Source organism: Aspergillus aculeatinus (assembly GCF_003184765.1).
Source record: "Aspergillus aculeatinus CBS 121060 unplaced genomic scaffold BO66scaffold_5, whole genome shotgun sequence".
Lineage (NCBI taxonomy): Eukaryota > Fungi > Ascomycota > Eurotiomycetes > Eurotiales > Aspergillaceae > Aspergillus > Aspergillus aculeatinus.
The window spans coordinates 754,955-772,501 of NW_020291474.1; the positions used below are offsets into that span (position 1 = coordinate 754,955).

The 17,547-nt window shown below is 51.8% G+C and overlaps 5 protein-coding genes and 1 non-coding gene across 6 annotated transcripts; 3 read left to right on the forward strand and 3 right to left on the reverse strand.

Moving 5' to 3' along the window:
• Positions 1-7,145: 7,145 nt before the first annotated feature.
• Positions 7,146-7,536, forward strand: BO66DRAFT_435041 (uncharacterized protein; the record flags this gene model as incomplete). The annotated part of the gene is made up of 3 exons (XM_025650820.1): positions 7,146-7,221; positions 7,272-7,313; positions 7,475-7,536. 3 exons carry the CDS (start codon positions 7,146-7,148, stop codon positions 7,534-7,536), a joined length of 180 nt encoding a protein of 59 aa, XP_025507877.1.
• A 2,988-nt stretch (positions 7,537-10,524) lies between these two features.
• Positions 10,525-11,287, forward strand: BO66DRAFT_459788 (uncharacterized protein; the record flags this gene model as incomplete). The annotated part of the gene is made up of 2 exons (XM_025652269.1): positions 10,525-10,668; positions 10,727-11,287. 2 exons carry the CDS (start codon positions 10,525-10,527, stop codon positions 11,285-11,287), a joined length of 705 nt encoding a protein of 234 aa, XP_025507878.1.
• A 939-nt stretch (positions 11,288-12,226) lies between these two features.
• Positions 12,227-12,307, reverse strand: BO66DRAFT_t43. Its single transcript has one exon. It is a non-coding gene; the product is annotated as a tRNA-Ser (tRNA).
• Positions 12,308-13,134: 827 nt separating this feature from the next.
• BO66DRAFT_179097 (uncharacterized protein) lies at positions 13,135-15,624 on the reverse strand. Its single transcript, XM_025642363.1, has one exon. It carries the CDS (start codon positions 15,407-15,409, stop codon positions 13,217-13,219), a length of 2,193 nt encoding a protein of 730 aa, XP_025507879.1. The 5' UTR covers positions 15,410-15,624; the 3' UTR covers positions 13,135-13,216.
• On the forward strand, positions 15,501-16,146 carry BO66DRAFT_179091 (uncharacterized protein). The gene has a single exon (XM_025642362.1). The coding sequence runs from the start codon at positions 15,592-15,594 to the stop codon at positions 16,051-16,053; it is 462 nt and encodes a 153-aa protein (XP_025507880.1). The 5' UTR covers positions 15,501-15,591; the 3' UTR covers positions 16,054-16,146.
• On the reverse strand, positions 16,147-16,782 carry BO66DRAFT_179090 (uncharacterized protein). The gene has a single exon (XM_025642361.1). The coding sequence runs from the start codon at positions 16,670-16,672 to the stop codon at positions 16,241-16,243; it is 432 nt and encodes a 143-aa protein (XP_025507881.1). The 5' UTR covers positions 16,673-16,782; the 3' UTR covers positions 16,147-16,240.
• Positions 16,783-17,547: the final 765 nt, after the last annotated feature.

The following is a 17,547-nucleotide window of genomic DNA, read 5'->3' on the forward strand; positions in this document are numbered from 1 at the left end:
GCTGCTTCTCCTGCTGCTTGTCAAGATCAATCCCGATGATTAAGCAGCCAGCCGGTGGTCAACCCGTTGCCTTGCTGTCCTTCCCTGTTGCCCTAGCCTGCCACCCTCAACGAGCACTTTCTCTCCGAGAATGAGGTATGGGGTGTCTAGATTAAGAGTCAGCGTGTTTACACAATTATTGAGAATCCGCGCAAACAGCCCACACAGTGCCCTGCTCATGTTTCTAACCGGGAGCAAATGCCGTAGATCGTTGCCTGCCGTGGCCAGATGTCAATTGCTCCGTCCTCCGTCCTTCTCCTGCTCCTCCTCACCCCCTGGTCACCATCCCCAGAAGGAGGCTTACGGACAAGCTTTTAGCCACGCTGTACTGGAATCTGATGGGACGAAATGAGTGGGTTTGAACTGGGCATCTGACGCTAGTCACGATACTTAGCATCACGTCCAGTGCCTTGATTGGTGACGATGGGGCAGGTCAATCTGGATCAAACCCTCAAACTGTTCTTTCCCACCCCCGAGTACTCCGGAGAGAGGGAAAGAGAAAAAATTTAGCAAGCGCTTACGACACATCCTGATACTTTTTTTTCTCTCCGAGAGCACACGGTGTCAAAGTACCAGAGATCTGAGCTGATTTTCTTCACCTCCGGGATCGTCTCAAATGTCCCTTTGTGGTACTCTTCTCCGATCCCCGATCGGAGGTCGGAGGTTAAATCTTGCGATGAAACTCTCGGACGAGTGAACTCTATGGGAGGGTGTTTGAAACTCGGTTAACTGTCCGCATGATGTGGAGAGAGAGAGGAAGAGGGAGACTGAGAACTTCGAAAGAGAGGTTCAATCTGTTCGGTTCTCTGGTTCTCGAAGAACGGGGTTAATCAGTACGCGTATCAACAGATAGCGCAGACAACCTTAGCCCCATCCGTATCTTAAATTTCCCTTTCCCTTCCATCTTTCGCAAGCTCCAAAGAACCTTGAAATTATCCCGACATTCTGGAAAAGCGCCCCACCCAGAACCGGAAATAGCTTCGATTCCAATAGTAGCGGCGGCGAGGCACACAGTTCCGGTCGGGACTTTTTCTTTCTGTCTATTAATAATAACCCCAGGGGAAAAGTCATCGCTTACTGTGCGCTTTTGTGATCATGACAAAAACGACAATGGTTTCTTGACCCCCTCCCCGGCTTGCTGACTCCTGCTGGTGAGCAGATGACAGCGCCCAACGGCTGCAAAGCATGCATATATCCCTCTCATATCATCTGACTGTTGTGTCTCAATCAACATCCCTAAATGCATTCACTATGGGCAAATGACTTCATCATGACAAGTAATGTCTTTCCATCTCGGGTGCCGGATTGCCTGATCGTCCTTGTCAGTCGAGAAGGGAAATCGTGTACTGTACAGTAACCACAGTAGGCACCAAGCAACCCACGAACAATCCAGGGCCCCCCCCTCCCTCTTTCAAATCTCCCTCACATGTCCAAATCTCCATCGAAGTGTTCCATAACGCTAAAAATGCTAAACCGAGCTTGGCTTCCTGGCTAAACACGAACTTTGGTCAATCATGGTTAATCCATGCATACGTGTACTCTGGCTAAACGTCGCCGGAGCCCCATCTGGCCGGGGCTCCGACGCGCCATGCGCTGGCCCCCCCTCCCCCCCCCCTTCTTCCTCAATCACAATTAGCTGCTGCATCACTTTGAGAGGGTGTCTGTTTCCTTGTATTCGCCAGGTAGACTAGTAGATGTAGATAACATCTCAAGGGAATATCAGCTAGGGTAGCTGGATGCGCACCACCCAATAGCCCATCTATGTTATATACCATACACGCTCCTCGTGCTCATTCCAAGCTGGCAGACATGCTTGCTCCCCTTGGACCCTGAATCCCAACCAGCAGTGCACTGGTGGTGGTGATTGATCGTCTCAGCCCTCGCTTGCGTCTTCCATCTGTACGAACTACTACGTAGTTCATCTCCAGAAGCAAAACTAAGGAACTGTGGAAACCTCTCTCGGTTCTTGATCCATCAGACGCGTCAGAGGATCGGATATAACGTCAGGAAAGAGTAGTCCGCCCCTCTCTCCTGCCCTTCGCTAACTCCCCCCCCGAGCCCCGACTAATCTCCTCGCCAGGGCCCTGGAGAACCACCATTGGCCAGATCCAAGGAGATTCAAGAATGTTGATGCCTAGGGACTCGAATCGTTGACAATAATTGACATTTGTGCTGTGCAAATCGGGGAGACAGGTGACGCAAAACGGCCACCCTCACGGGTTTAATGAACATCCGCTGGTGGGTACAGTGAGCACAGTGCATGTACAGTACACACATGTACGAGTTATTGTACTCCGTAAAAGCTTGACACTTCTGTCTTCCGAGATACGCTTTTCCAATCTTTATCCGGGGCAAAACTTCGGAGTAGGTCAATGTGTGGTACTGTACGGAGGACCCAGTGACCATCCATGATTCCGGTGAATTGAAGATCTTAGTCATCGGAAGCATGTCATAGCCAACTTGGATGGCATGGGCATGGGCATGGATCTCAAAACGAGGGGGAGAAGAAGAGCCCCCCGGGGGACCACACAGCTTCCAATCTACCTAATCTGCAGGGCCGCGCAGCTTCTGACAGCAGCGGCTAGATTTCGAGGGATTGGACCCGGGAAGCAGAAAACTAACTGCGATGCCAAGCATGTCGAGGGAAAAGGCCGTTCAATCAGTAACTGTGTTGGTGTTCCTTTTTGGTTTGCGATCTGACGCAGCCGCGTATGCGTACTGTTAGTCTAAGCGCCCGTCGGGCTGGGAGTATACCGATGAGTAATTTTCTACCTCTGAACCTGACCCTGATCCTGACCCTGAGTTTTGCCGATGATGTCTCGAGAGTGAGACATGGATAGGGCGAAGGTGCTTGGGGGGGTTATTTCGAGACTGGGTGCTGGAACTGCTTACTACAAGGTATACAGTCATCTCTTTGCTTCATGACCCTTTGATCGCAGCAACAGCCATCGAGCATTCACAATGAAAGGCTAACAGTAATGATAAGGTCCGACCTTATGACCTCCATCCCGCAGGCTGAGGTGGCGTGGCTGAGCTAGCGCAGGGTATACGAGTCCCTACAGCACCAAGACTTGTGGCAGACACTATCTACGTACACAATCTACTCGAGTGGCACTTGTCTATAGATTGTGGAAGAAAAGAAGATCTAGGGTCAGGTTGTCCCCCTTCCCTCATCTGGAACTATAACAATCAAAGAACCAAACCCACCATGTACCCATCAATCGCTTACAGCAAATAGCCGGGCAAAATCCAGACAAAACCCTCCATCATCGGCACTTAGTCATGCGCCCGCTGCCGAGCCAACCGAGGCGCTGTAGATCAGCCTGTTTTTGTTTTTGTTTTTTTGTTTTTTTTTTCGGTACTGTTTCTCAACGAACAATTGACGCCGGTGATAATCTGGATGACATCCTCTAGTACCTGAGACTAATGCCCAGCCAATGTCCCAAGAAAAGGAAAAGAAAGCAAATTTCTCCCGCTTCGGGAACTCACATGATTAAATGATGATGAGATGATCCTCGTGGAACAAGAAGGGAAGCGGAAGAAGATCTGCCAGAATGTCTTGGCAGCAGACAAAACGCCGGATTGACTAAGCGGCAAGTGAGTAAGCTTGGTACCCGTAAGGCGAAAACCCTTCCCGGTCAAGGGTTTTGGTTCCCATGGACCAGAAATCTGCTTAAGATGGAGATACGCAGCATGAAAAAACAACGGTCCAGAGCAGATCTTCACGAGATTCTTCTGAAGACAGATGTCGCTCCAACCACTCCCTTAACTTTCTTCACCTTAACCACTTTAGGACTCAATCATTTTTCTCCATTTCGGTGATCGCAGCAAACGGTGGTGCACCCTGTTCCTGATCTAGACTGAGACGATCTGTAAGCGAGACCGCCAAGCCCGGTTTCGATTCCGGGTACGTACGTACTGTACGTATGTGCATAATCAGACACAACTACGGAGTACTCAGTAAAAGTGACGACGACGACCCTGATTGACCCTTCCGTAGTAGTTCTCTATTCCTGGCAATTCCCGCCCACTAGTTGAAACAACCGCTGACTCAACAGCAGAGAACTGGTTACTTTGATAGTACTCGTTGTCATAACTAGATGAAGCTCATCCAGATACATCGCCTCCCGTATCTACATATATACTGTACCGGAGCACGTACGACGCAAAATCCCATCTTTGGTCCCTGGATCCGCGACCGCGACCCAGACCCATAGATTCCCAGGTCCCGAGCCCCTGGACAGCCAACCCGGCACGGAACTTTGCGTATAATATTTTACCCGGAAGGCGTGCGCGACCCAACTGTCAACGCCTGGCTGGCTCTGCAGTAAACTTTTCCTGCCTATTCAACTTGCTTAGAGTATACTGGCAGACAGACTCGGAACGAGGATCCAATCCATCAGAAAATTGACTTTACAGATACACACACACACACACACACACAATCAAAAAACCTTTTCCCACCCGTCGGCCAGCCGACGAATCATCTTCCTCACAATCCGATTTACCCCAAAAGTAAACAATAATAAACACTGGAACCAAGAAAACAAAAACAGTGGGACAAGTGCCGAGAAAAAAAAAGTTCAGAGACAGACACCCAAAAAGAAGCAGGCGGCAGGCCAGAGAGACAAAAGCCCTATGGACCCTTAATCCTCAACTTCGAATTCTGCTACGGTGCTACCCCGAACTAGCACGGAGCCAAGCCTCTGGAGATTAAAGCCCACTGAACTAACGACGCGCTCGGAGGGGACCAGGGGCGATGTGTGTCTCTAGTGTACGAAACGGTAAGTCATGATACGCGGTTGTTTTGTTTGTTTTTTTTTTTTTTTTTCTGTCTTGGTCGTGTCTTGGCTCGGGTCTAGCTCTTCCCTTTCCCTTCTGTCGGGAATTCCGGAGCAAGAGGGAACCGCCAACAATGTCTTTTGCATGTGGAAAACGGTGTAGGGTAACGGACAGCAATATCCGGGCTGAGACAATGATTCAGATCGAAGCGAAGCGACCAGGTGTTCATGAGACGTTATGTTCGAGTGAGATTCGAGACTGACGGAGTACAACGAAGAGACGTACTGTAGACTACTCCGTAGTCTTCTCTCATTTTGAGTCGTCTCGGAGAACATCAATCCCGTGCCCTAACAGCCACCACCAACTTAACTAACTACATGCTTGCGCCGCAACAGACGGAGAGAGGGGAAAGGGACGCGTGTGCACCCCTCGGATTTAAGGTTGGCCTGACAAGCCACGGAACTGCAGGGTTTGTTGACGACCCTTTTCTCTCGCGCTCGCTCTCTCTCCGCATGAAGACAAAACAGCCGAGACGGGATGGGAACTAGTGATCACGAGTGCGTCTCGTGGTTGATGGGTGGTGATGACTTTGAGCGGCACTAACTTGAGCAGTGCGGACGCAGTAGACAGATAGGTCAAGACTTGATGATTCGCAGATCGACGTCCATAGTAGGTGCACAATCCAAGAGGTCCAGGGGTCTAGCCAGATCAACAACCCTACTTTTTGAAGTCGTCACGGATACCGGATCGGGAAGAGGGTGCTGGACTCGCCACGAGAGCGGGATCGGATTGGACCTTACTGCGACTGGATCAATATTGGTCGTTCAAGGGCGACTCGGATGTAGATACACAGGAAGTGCATGGTTCACCACCGTGAGGGACGATACCACATCTGCCAATGTCAACATGTTGGTTGGTTGGGGTTAGTCTCGTCCCTTCATAAGCACAGAACTCTGCCATTGAACCGAAAGGAAACAAGAGTAGAAGAAATTCCTACAGGAATCATCAATCACAGGCTCAGGCCTCCTCCGACTCACTCACTACAAGGAGTCTACAATACACGTACGTACGTCCTCAGAACACTTGACTCTCCTCGGCCCTGAGATCTTCAGGGTCCGAAAAGAAAGTTTGGGAACCGTAGCTTGGTCGGATTTATTACGTAGGCCCACTTCAAACAATCCCCGAACAGAATACGAGTGCGAGCTTGCATTCCCAGCTCAGGGTCGTCGTTCTTGTGTTTTTATTTTCTTTTTCTTCCTGGGAATTAAATTTTTCCAGAATCTCGGACCCACGCATATGCTTTCCGCCAGTCATGTCCCATTGGCTTCTTTCTCCAAGTGGGTAGAATATCACTAGTGCAGGGAAAACTGGGCTTCGCTTGGCTTTTACCCTAGAGTCTGCTAGTGCTCTTTGCTGGGCTCGGAGGGAGGAGAGGGGGGCTCGGTTCGGTCTAGCATGCAGGAAATTCGGTGATTTTTGTTCGAGGGCTTGATGATTTTTCTCTCTCTCATCCAAATTGATTGTGATGTTTTTACCTGGTGGGAAAGATCGAAAGGATGTTCCGAATGATTAACATCCAAAAAGTTGGGGTAAACAAGCCCTGGTATACAGCTGATCCTTTCCAACCATGTGGCCTGATATCATTACTATCAACAACCACCACCACCACCACCGACCGACCCCCTTTACCTACCTTATCATAACACAGCAGTCAACAAAACAGAGAAGAAAAAAATCCTGAGCAGAACAAAAAGCCACTAGGGTCAACTAAAATCCACAATTCACACAGGGCTGCGTAAGCAGAGACGTCACTCAGTGGGGTCCGAGATTTGACATGCCGCGCGGTAGAAAATTAGATTCATTTCCTCCCCCCCTCTTCCTCTCCTTCTGCATGGCCGGAAGATACTGAGTAGAATAACACGCTTGGGGTTTTGCGTCTTGCCGGACACTAGTCCCGAAAATGCCTAACCTGGGTTTACTAGTGAGAGGAGGGTGGTCAGGGCGAGCGTATCTGTGGTTGGTGTATGCCCTGCCTTCGCTCTACCTAGTCTAGACTACTTGGGTGTAAACGAGAGGGGATGGACTAATATCAGCCCTCACAGGGCCCATGCTGCTTGATGGGAACATCATGTGGGTTTGACACTACTGGAGTAGGTAATGCTATCGCAAACACGAAGAGATGACTTGAATAAGGAATTAAGTCCGTTGAATCTTGTGAGTGACACACGTAAGCCAAATATAACTTATCTCAATGGAGAAGCATTTGCGAAGAGAACACAGTCCCTGGACATGGGGTAAGTTGTTATGCACGAAGAGGAATAAGCATGTTCGGCGCCGAGAACAGCAGTGCCGAGGACGACGACGACGACATCAAAGACGACGACGACGACGACGGAGCTTGTCTCTATTTCAGGGACCACGATTAGACTACTAACGAAACGCTCCTACAGCCGCAGATGATGAGATTGGTATCATATCTAGCGCCAATTTGCGTAATTCTTGTTTCCCTTGGCCTCCCTCCCCCTCAGCATTGCCGCTTTGATTCGCCATGGTGGAGGCCTGCTCTTATCTTGTTTACTTCGTTTCTCTGGGCGAACGGTATGCTGCACAATCTCTTCCTCGCGAAACCAGCCCCAGCACTCACATTCGACAGCGAATGCTTTCGGGGCATGGCAGTTTACGTGGACGCCTACGAATGAGTGGGACTCCAATTAGCGGTTCGATTATTAGGGCTGGCGGGGGGAAGATTGGATGGAAGAGAACAAGATTATTTGGCGCCGACTACGGAGGTAACTTAGCACTAAAATGGGCGGATTTATGGGGACGCAGGGCGCTCCGTCGGATCTGTCTGTCGCTTTGCGTGATGGGAGAGAGGAGAAACCGGCGGCTTCAACTTGGTATCAACTACCGCTACCGCATTGTTCATCGATATCTTTCTGCCTGGATGGAAGGACAATCTCGGGACTCCTCGATGCTCCCTTCCCCCTCGCTCCTTGTACGATATGGATACTTGTGAGGCTTGCTCAGGAGGAGACATAGGGGAGCCCCAATCTCGAAGCTAAGCTGCTCTCTGTCCGCCCCAGTGGGCTGGTTGATAACGAGGCGTGCTATCTCGGACAGCCGCCCCCCCTCAGCCGGGAAGTAAGTACGTACTGCCCTGCAGGAGGAAAGAGCCTACGTGTGCACTTGTGATGTCTCTCTGCTGTAGGGTCGACTTCTTGGGGGGCCAAGTAAAAGCAACATAAGCTTTGCTGACTCGTAACATCTGCCGCCGCCCCTCCTCTCTTACTGCAAGCAGCATATTCAGCATGTATACAGTACATTCGAAGAGGAAAAGGAAGTCACTCAGTCAGCCACCGTAGCCCAACAGCCTTCTCCTCTTCTCGAGTGCGGAGAAAAAGGGTCTCGTGCGTCTAGGACGGCGCAGCAGCGTATCGAGTCGCACTTGCGGCGCGCAAAGTAAACCTGCAGGGAAAATCATGCCTAGTCAGTGCTAGTTGCGTCGAGCACCTTACGACAGGACGATACAGACATCATCCCGCCCTCGAGGATGACGACTTGATTCCGAGATTGGGTAGATGGAAGACGCAAAAGCCCGCGCATGGCGTCGTCAGGGTAAGCAGCCACCGCGCAACAAGCCTTGTAAATCGCTCGTGGTGTTGGATTTGTCTCGTCCAGTGCAGTACACATCCACAGCGTTACATCTCACTTTCCTTTTCTAGATCGGGGGCGAGGGTAAGGTTGATTCAAGGGAGGCGGGGGGGGGAGGACACTTGGCTCGTTGTCATTGCCGTGGTATGCGTTAGCGGGGGAGCTCGATTGGAGAGAAGCTTGACTCGGCCATGATCTGGCATGGTTATCGGAAATCCAGGGTCATGCTTCGCCCTTTCGCTTCGCAGTTGATACGGTGGCGCACGGTATGGAGGGTGTGGTCTTGCAGGTTGTCTGGCAAGTCATACGCAGGTCAACTGTTTGTAACTGTTTGCTTGCTGGACCGCCCGAGCTATTCATATTCTCGCCATTTCATATCATATCATATCATATCATATCATCTCCCTCAGACTAACTCGTGCTATGCGGAGTCTGAACACGAGGACGCGACTGTACGTACCTACAAAGAACCTCTGCGATGTCTCTGTTGCAGCCACTGAGTTTACACTGATGACTGTTTCTTCTTGAAGTCCGAGACAAGAAGCACACATGGGTATGTCTAAACGGCCGTTACCACTCGATCGCGTCAGTCTTTGGATCGTCTTCAGTTTTGATTATCTCTCAACTGACACATCTCATCACTCAGAACGCATTCATTCTTTGCACTCCTGCACAATAATACGCCATGCTTCCCGAAATACCAGTTCTGTGAGGCCATTGCGCACCACACCCTAGACATGCACCGCTAGCTCAGCCATGCGGACTTAGTGCAAGCAAAGTCTCACTTGCTATCAGGCTAGGCTATTTGCAACCCTGGCATGGTTGATTCTGTTCTACCTTCCTACCCCAATCCGGTGATCACGACTTGCATGGGTCGTGGATCTCGCGACGCGTGGGAAGCCATGGAATCCAGCGCGGGGGGAAATTGGCGGGGTTGGGGTCGACCACTGTGGGGTAAGCGCGATCCCCATCATACTTTTGCATCTGGAAGTGTTGAAGCCGATCGTGAAACTGGCGGGAAGATTGTCTGATAGAATGATAGAGGGACGCATGCGGGTTCTATCGACAGGAGCGAAGCCCGCAAGCATCGCATTCCATTCCTCGAAGCATCGGACCCAGGCCGAGATGAGTCCATGACAGATTGTCAGCATCGGTCCACCATCGCCATCAGCATGGATGGAGATCCGATCGACTCGGCTGTTTTACCAACCACCGCTGTTATCGCAGATGAACACATACCGAGGCGCGTCGTGGGCAGCCGGGAGGCTGCGTTATACCAACTTGCCCTGACCAGGAATGTGGCGGGTGCGATCTAGCCCTTATCGACACACATTCCAGGAGAGGGCAGACTGCTGGCAAAGCCCTTATCACAATCGTGGCGAGTGGCGAGGATTCTTGGAAGCTGTTCTGGCATGTTGATCGCCGGCCGCTTGGAATGTGAGATCGCGATCCGCGCGTCCGCCGACTCGAGGAGTGATGGTCCACGACCCGAGCCTCGCATGCCGAGTCTCAGATCAATCTATGAAACGAGGCAGATATTCCGAGGCCCTTGTCGGGTTTCAAGTCGGTCTACGTGAGGGTAGGGGTCTCTGTACTCGGTTTGGAAGGCATCTGGATCTATAGGAGATCCTGGCGGGAGGTGTAGATACCAGCCTCTTCTCCGTTTCAAATCCGTCGGCAAGATTCCGAATAACTCGGCCCATCGCGCGCGAAATCACGACCGGCCACCCGATTGATGGTCAGGAATGTGTCCGAAAGTGCAATTTGAGCCAACCGAGTGGCATTTCCCCGCGATGCTTCCCCAGCCGTCAACATTCCAGGGGGCGGCAGACTTCTTCGTCCAGGGCTCTTCATGGCGATCCCAAAAACTATATCTACCACGACGTCGTCACTCCTTCTCCATCATCATCATCATCATCATCAGCTTCAGCTTCATCATCACAGAGTCTAATCTCTCAAGCCTCTCGCCCCATTGATCAGCTTCATTCTTAGCTCGTTCCAAACTACATCATCTCACTCAATCCACCCCAATCCCCCAATCAATCAATCACAATGGCCATCCTCGCAAAGGCATCTTCCCTGGCTTGCTTCCTCATCGCCTGCCTCTTCTTCTCCTCCGTCATCCAGGCACTTCCTGTCCCCGGCTCCAACACTCCATCCGGAGTCTCCCCCATGGCCTTGGCCGCCCGTTCACCGGTACGCTCTCCCGTCCCAAATCCCCCAAATTCCCTCACTAACATATCCACCCCAACAGCGCGAGATCCCCAACAGCGACGAAGAAAAGGGCCTACTGAACGGCCTTCTCGAAGCCATCGGTCTCCCCAGCCTCTCCAAGCTCAGTCACTGGAAAGCCACCACGGAGCCTCAACCCTCCCACACCGATGACTCGGACAAAGATTCCGATTCCGACAACGACAACGACGACGACGACGACGACGCCGCAAACACCCCAGCCGAAACAGATTCGGACTCGGACTCGGACTCCGACCCCCACGCGCACGCCCACTCCTTCATCCCGGATTACTACAAGAACTTCAAGGACAACTGGACCCCGGCCATCGACGACGGCAACAGCCTGACCCCAACCGTGGACTCCATCGGCGATGACATTGAGAACGACGAAGACCTGGACAACATCAACAACGGCCTGCTGCTCTCCCCGCCGGCGTCCACGTCCAACAACAACAACAGCAACAAGAACGAGGACCTCCCCAAGCCCACCGAGGACCCCCAGGGGTTCATCAGCTCGCTCAAGCAGCGGCTCGAGGATGTGCTGAAGGCGGCGTTCGATAGTCGGGATGAGTTGACTCTCTAGTCGGTTCCATCTTTCGCCTATGCCTTTTTTTTTTCTTCGAAGTTTGGATTCTGCGGACGGAGTTAACGTGATTTTGATATGGTTTCGTACCGGTGTTCTGGGATATGGAGTCTGGTCTGGACTGGCGCTTAAGTTTTCCTTTTCCTTTTGCAAGGGTTTCACGGGTACGGGAGTCTTGGGATTTCTTTCGGTATGGATTTCGGGAGCAACAAAATAGCGAAGGGGGGTTCTGCTTCACTTTGGGAATTGGATGGATAGTCGGGGCAAGAGGGTGGGTGGGCGGGCGGGGTGACATGTAAAATAGAACAATCGCATAGAGATATTCAGATATTCAGCCAGCGTCATAGGTAATGAGAGCAATCCAACCTTTTCAATTCTGCATTCACAGTCCGACACACAAGATTTGTACTCGGCACTTTTTCTTCTCTCTACTTGTGCTGGATGTCTGCTAGCCGTACTGTACAGTACTGCACAAGACACCATGAACAACAAGGCAGCAGCTGCCGCAATAACATCTAACATCTAGTTAGTATTGGAATTCAATCCCGCCGATATTGCCATCCATTGTAAGAACCCCCCCCCCCCCCAAAAAAAGCCCGGAACTGGTTTGTTTTCCTGCCCACAGCAACAACACCACCACCACCAAAAGCCATACTACTTCGAATACGAATCCTCATCAACAACACACCCAGACCGACGCGATCAACCCAACCCCAAATTGCCCAAGAATCAACCGACTACCTACCTGCTCGTGTACTACAAAAGTTACAAGTTACCCGCTCCCTATCAAGAAAGAGATGAGATATACTCGACCCGGGCGATGATCACTCCAAAGGCTATCAATAATCAAATCCCCATCCCCTACTGCCTCTATACTGCACGACAATCGGATCCTCCCAAAAAATATAAAAAAAAAAAAAACAGGCCACAACCAAAAAACGTCAGCGACAGGATTTGAACCTGTGCGGGCGAACCCAATAGATTTCTAGTCTATCGCCTTAACCACTCGGCCACACTGACTATTCTTGTTGAGTGGGGGGGAGGTTTTGCCGTTATACGGCAATGACTATGGTAGGATCCACTTTGGGCGGGACGGACGGTTGGAATTAGGGTTCGTTTGGCTGGACGGTTCCAACCGAGTAAGACCTAGTTACGTATCGATAATGGATGGCTGGTCGGACGCTGGGGCAATCTGGTCTATCATTGTGTTCGAGAATTACTCCATATGATTACCAGGAACTGGCTCAGTCAATATCGACTGACCGATCTACAGTAGGCACATAGTTCGTGGTGTAGATGGAGGGGAAGAATTAACTGGGCATTATTCCATTCCCGGCACGTACCCATGCCCAACATGATTCTATCCAGAACAAACCAGAAAGCAAAACAGCTCGTCCACATCAGAACACAGACAAGTTATGTGGCATATGGAGAGTAGTAGACATATACATACACACACACAGGGATAGATAGAGAGGAAGACACAACAGAACTGGGAATCAGGGATAATGCTGATGGGCGCATGAACGGTAAATATGATGGTGGGACGGAGTATAGTCAGCGACACACACAGAGAGAGAGAGAGAGGTATCGTAGAATCAACGAGGTTCGATCAATGATTGGCGCTAGATGGATGGGTCTAGTTATTAGACATAATATAGAGAGATGGGAACAACAAGCGCGGAATGAGAGTGAAAAGAGTCGACGTGAAAAAGAGATAGAAAGACGAGCGCAGCTAGCTGTACAGACCATCTATGGCGGATAGACGGGTGCGGTCATGGGAAGGAAACTTTTTTACACGGAAGGTCCCGAAAGGGGCCGGTGATGCAAAGTGGGCGGTGAATAGTGAGGGCGGAAGAGAGAGGATTGGAGCTCGGAGAGGCGAGTGTGGGTCGATGGACAAGAGATAGAGGATATGTCAAGGCATTCTCATTTGTCGCCGTGAAGATTCAACCAGCTCATATCTGAATTGACATTGGCTTTTTGGCCGCTGCCGCTGTGCCCGGGCTCCTCGTGTTCCGGCATCGGCTCCAGGCTGTCGGGGATGAGGATGCTGGATCCACGGTGGTTGTAAGCGCTGGATGGATCGAGACGGGAATCACCGTCAGAGGGCATGGCCATGGAGGGTGCCATGGAAGGCGCACGAGTGCTGGGATTATAGTAGCTGCGACTGTAGGTGCTGCTGGGCGGGCGGCCCATCCAGCTGCGTGTTTGCCAGTGCGGATCGTTCTCCAAATCGTCGCCAATGGAGGAAGCGGTCGAGATGCGGGCGGACTGACTCTCGGGGATGATCATCTGTCGACCTTCGGAGGAAATAATCGACGATGCATGTTCGGTGGTCGGACTGCCGCTGATCACCTGACCTCCGAGTGGCTTGGGTTCATCCAAGAACCCGAAGTTGAGGGGCGTCAGCTTAATTGGCCATGCGGTGCTGCTGGAGTCAGTTCGATTGCTCCTCAGCCCCGGAGCAGGAGGCTGAAGAGTTTGTGGCTGCATTCCGGCCAGGTCCGTCGCACTATTATCTTGAAAGTACCGACTCCACCCTTCATTCGTTAACCGATCGCCGGGGTTGCCCCCGGGGTGTAATTCTTTGACGGACAGCTCTTTGTCAAGGGCAGCACTAGAGTACGCACTCGGCGAGTATGTACTAGGAGAGGCGTCGGGGGACTGCACAGTCACTAGCGGACTCGGCTTCAACGGACTTGTGTTTTGCGCGTAGGGGGGGCGCGCTCCAGCAGATCGCGGTGTCTTCTCATCGCTCATTGATCCCGAGAAAATCGCTAGGGAGTCGACGGAGGCGGCAGCCAAGGGGGCGGGACTTTTTGCCATGGGGTACGCTGATTGTGCTAGGGGCTCTACTCCCCGATCCTGGAAGCTGAGTCGATCTTTGTCGCCACCCTGGGCTAGTTTGATGCTTTGTTTCTTGCGTTTGATCCAGAGAAGAATGAGGATCAGGATAACGCCTACACCCACAATCGCACCGAGTGTAGCACCCACAATGGTTCCAATGTCGCTGCTCGATGAGCCTCCGCCGGCAGCAGCGCTGGACGACGTGTTCGCGGAGCTGGCTGAGGAGCTGCTGGTCGATGCAGTGGTGGATGTCGTGTGCGTCGACGATCCGAGGATTTGCTGCTCCGACTCATTCCCATAGAACAGCTGTGTGGTGTTCACCCAGCTGTTGGCGGTCTGGTTGAAGATGGCAAGCGAACTTGTGCCGCTTCCACTGGAGATGACAACTAGTCCATCCTCACCCTGCGCTAGGGAATAATTTTGTCTCGTGGTTGAGGAGGCCAGTTTGCTGGAATACGTTGGGTAATCGCTCGAGGAATCCTCTCTCTTCTGGCTACTCGACGAAGAACTGGTCGTCAAGGCGATTGCGGGGTTGGCAGGCGTACCGCCTGGCTTGACTAGCTCTACGCTAGAGACTGTGTTTGGCGATACACTCATATCAAAAGCCTCAAGAACCTTGGTACCATTTGTTCCTTCAAAAAGGGCGGCTTGGACATCGCTGGAAAGTGAATCGGCCAGGGTAATATTAGAGTCAAACCAGCCACGGGTCGGGTTGAATAGATGGACTCCCTTCGGGGTGGTCGTGCCGCCTACCAGGACCGCTTCGCTATCGCTCCAGCGCAACAATACAGGATGGTAGGCTGGAGATGCATTCGAGGCTGAGAAGGCGTCTAATACATATGGGGACGTGGTGTACGCTGCAAAGGTATCTGACGAGGCGACGGATTGATCCGAGGTGTGGCCGCCGTAGACCAGAATGCTGGAAGAATTAGAAAGATAGACCGCCTGGTGCCGAGTTCGATTGGCCAGGTTCTCTTGGGGGATAGCCGTCCAGTTTTTGTCTTGGAAGGAGTAACGCTGTAGGCCGGAAAGGTCGGACTGAGAACCGGAACCGCCGACCACGTAGAGCGCATGCTGGTCTTCGTCTCCATCGATACCACCCGTCACACATGCCGCATTGGAGACCGGCTCTCCCATGGTCAGGTTGGTCCATGTCGCATTAAGTTCGAGAGGAATCGACACAAAGCCATTGGCGGAGTAAGCGTAAAGAGTGTTATCATAGATGACGGAGCAATGGCCCTCCAAGTCCACAGGGGGCTTCGGAGCCAGCATAGCGTGCAAACGAGCGAAAGGCGAGAAGGGAAGGAGTGTTCTTCGATGATACCAGCCGAAGAAGCTACGGGAATGGCCAGCCGTCCTAGGTCAGCACGCGGGCGTAGGGACGAGGACGGAGATTGATCTTGGGGGTGGAAAGGACTGCCGGAGCACTATCGCATGGTCGAGGAGAATCGCGGATGGTCGTCTCGGACGAACTGGGTGACAAGGCGCAAACGGTAGCGACAGCTATGGTGCGTCGAGGGTGGGTGAGTGACGTTTGTCGAGAGAAGGATACGCGCGCAGACGGGACTGGGGAAATTGAGGGTATGGCGAGAAGGCGGGAAGGCACAAAGGCACAAACGAATGGCGACCTAGTTGCGCGAGTGTTAATTGAGCGAGGGGCGATGTCAATTTTCAGGGGCGAAAAGGATAGCCGTGGTGCACGATATCAAATCGGCAGTAGAAGGAAGGTGAAGGGAACGAAAGCAACGAGGGGTCGAGGAGGGAAGAATGCGATACGAACGACGAAAGAACGAGAGGGAAGAGGTCAGGAAGCCAGAAGGAGGAGGAGCAAAGGACGGAGGGGAGGGGAGGGGAGGGGAGGGAAAGGAACAGCCAAGATCAGGAGAGGGAGAGAAGGGGAGAGAGTGAGAGTGTAAGGTAGTGGTGGTAGTGGTAGAGGTAGAGGTAGTAGTGTCTGGGCGAACAGTGGAGGATGAAACGCCGGCGGGCAAGCTTAGACCAATACTAGCCCGCGTGTAGAGCAACTTACAGTGGAGCTGGAGCATTCAGAGTTTGGATTTCGAGGTCGCGGTCGGAGAATCCAACGATTGTGATATCGATAGATTAGAATAAAAGAAGTGAGCGCCAGCACGAGTGCCCAGCACGTTGTGGTCGGGGGGGTCCGCGTGTGGGAGGGAGTGACGAGAACGAGGAGTAAACAGTCCCTGTCAGGGCGGAGAGAGCAGCCCAGTGGACTAGTAGCCCAAGGAGGAAAGGAAGGAGAGAGAGAGAGAGAGAGAGAGAGAGAGCACGAGGAAAAGGAGGGCCAAAAGGAAGAGAGGAAGAATGAAACCGAAATACTACTAGCCCATAATTATGTCCTGGAGTATCTGCCTGACGAGATGAAGACTTGTTTGTTGATTGATTGATTGATTGATTGATTGATTGATGGAGTGATTCAGTTGGAGGAAGGAGGTTGGGATCCAAAAGGAGGAGGAAAGACCCTTGAGTCCCACGGTTCCCTTTCCTGCTTCTCCTCTCCTTTGGTTCCTGCATAAGAACTGCTGCAAGGACACCGACCTGGTTAACAATTGCTACAGGAACTCTACGGACGCTTTTACTGGGTGGATGGCCCCCAAGATGCCGACAGTAGTTACAACAGTATTTCAGGGGAGTTGGAGGATTGGACGGTGTTTCGCCCAGTGGTGAGTGAGCCGGACGATCGCATTGGCCCCAAAGATGAGGAGCAGGGCTACAACACTCAACCCTGAATGAATCAACCCAAGGGTAGGAAGATAGCTAAATAGCTATAACTTATGTCTTGAGTCCTGAGTCCTGAGTCTTGAGTCAGACAGATGAACATCAGTGAGACTGCGTAACCTCAGGTGATGTTTTTCTCTTTTCTTTCTTTTCTGTAAAGAAAGTGGGGGCAGGGCAGGCTAGTCAGGAACCGGTGCTGCACGAACAGGGATGACGCAGATTAATCTCCATCCCTATTGATTATTTCTTTATTGATTGTCTCTGATTATTCTATTAACTGATTCCATCTTACTCACTCTTTCTGTCGCTTTCGCATCCAATATCCATGGACAATCAGCCACCAACCACACCAACAGACACACTTACCTGAATCATGTCGTCTCACCTCAATCACAAAAAACCCATATCATCAAGTCTGACCGGGCCAGAGCCTCGGCTTATCCATCCATCTATTTATAGACGACTCTCGAACACCAGCAGCAGCAGGACCAGCAAGCAGCAGCAAGCAGCAACGTCCCATCCAGAGACTCGGTCTCCCGACCGTTTCAACCCAGACGGGACCCACTCACTCACTGCCGCCCGCAGGGTGCCTGCTTGCTCTGTTTTTTTTTTTTTTCTTTTTCTTTTCTCCTTCTCCCTCCCCCTCCCTTCCCCCTCTCCAGTCTCCAGTC

What these genes read in the sequence shown, in the direction of transcription:
- BO66DRAFT_179097 (XM_025642363.1), bottom strand. Translation starts at nt 15,409, where the DNA reads ATGCTGGCTCCGAAGCCCCCTGTGGACTTGGAGGGCCATTGCTCCGTC.
- BO66DRAFT_179091 (XM_025642362.1), top strand. Translation starts at nt 15,592, where the DNA reads ATGGTCGTCTCGGACGAACTGGGTGACAAGGCGCAAACGGTAGCGACA.
- BO66DRAFT_179090 (XM_025642361.1), bottom strand. Translation starts at nt 16,672, where the DNA reads ATGCAGGAACCAAAGGAGAGGAGAAGCAGGAAAGGGAACCGTGGGACT.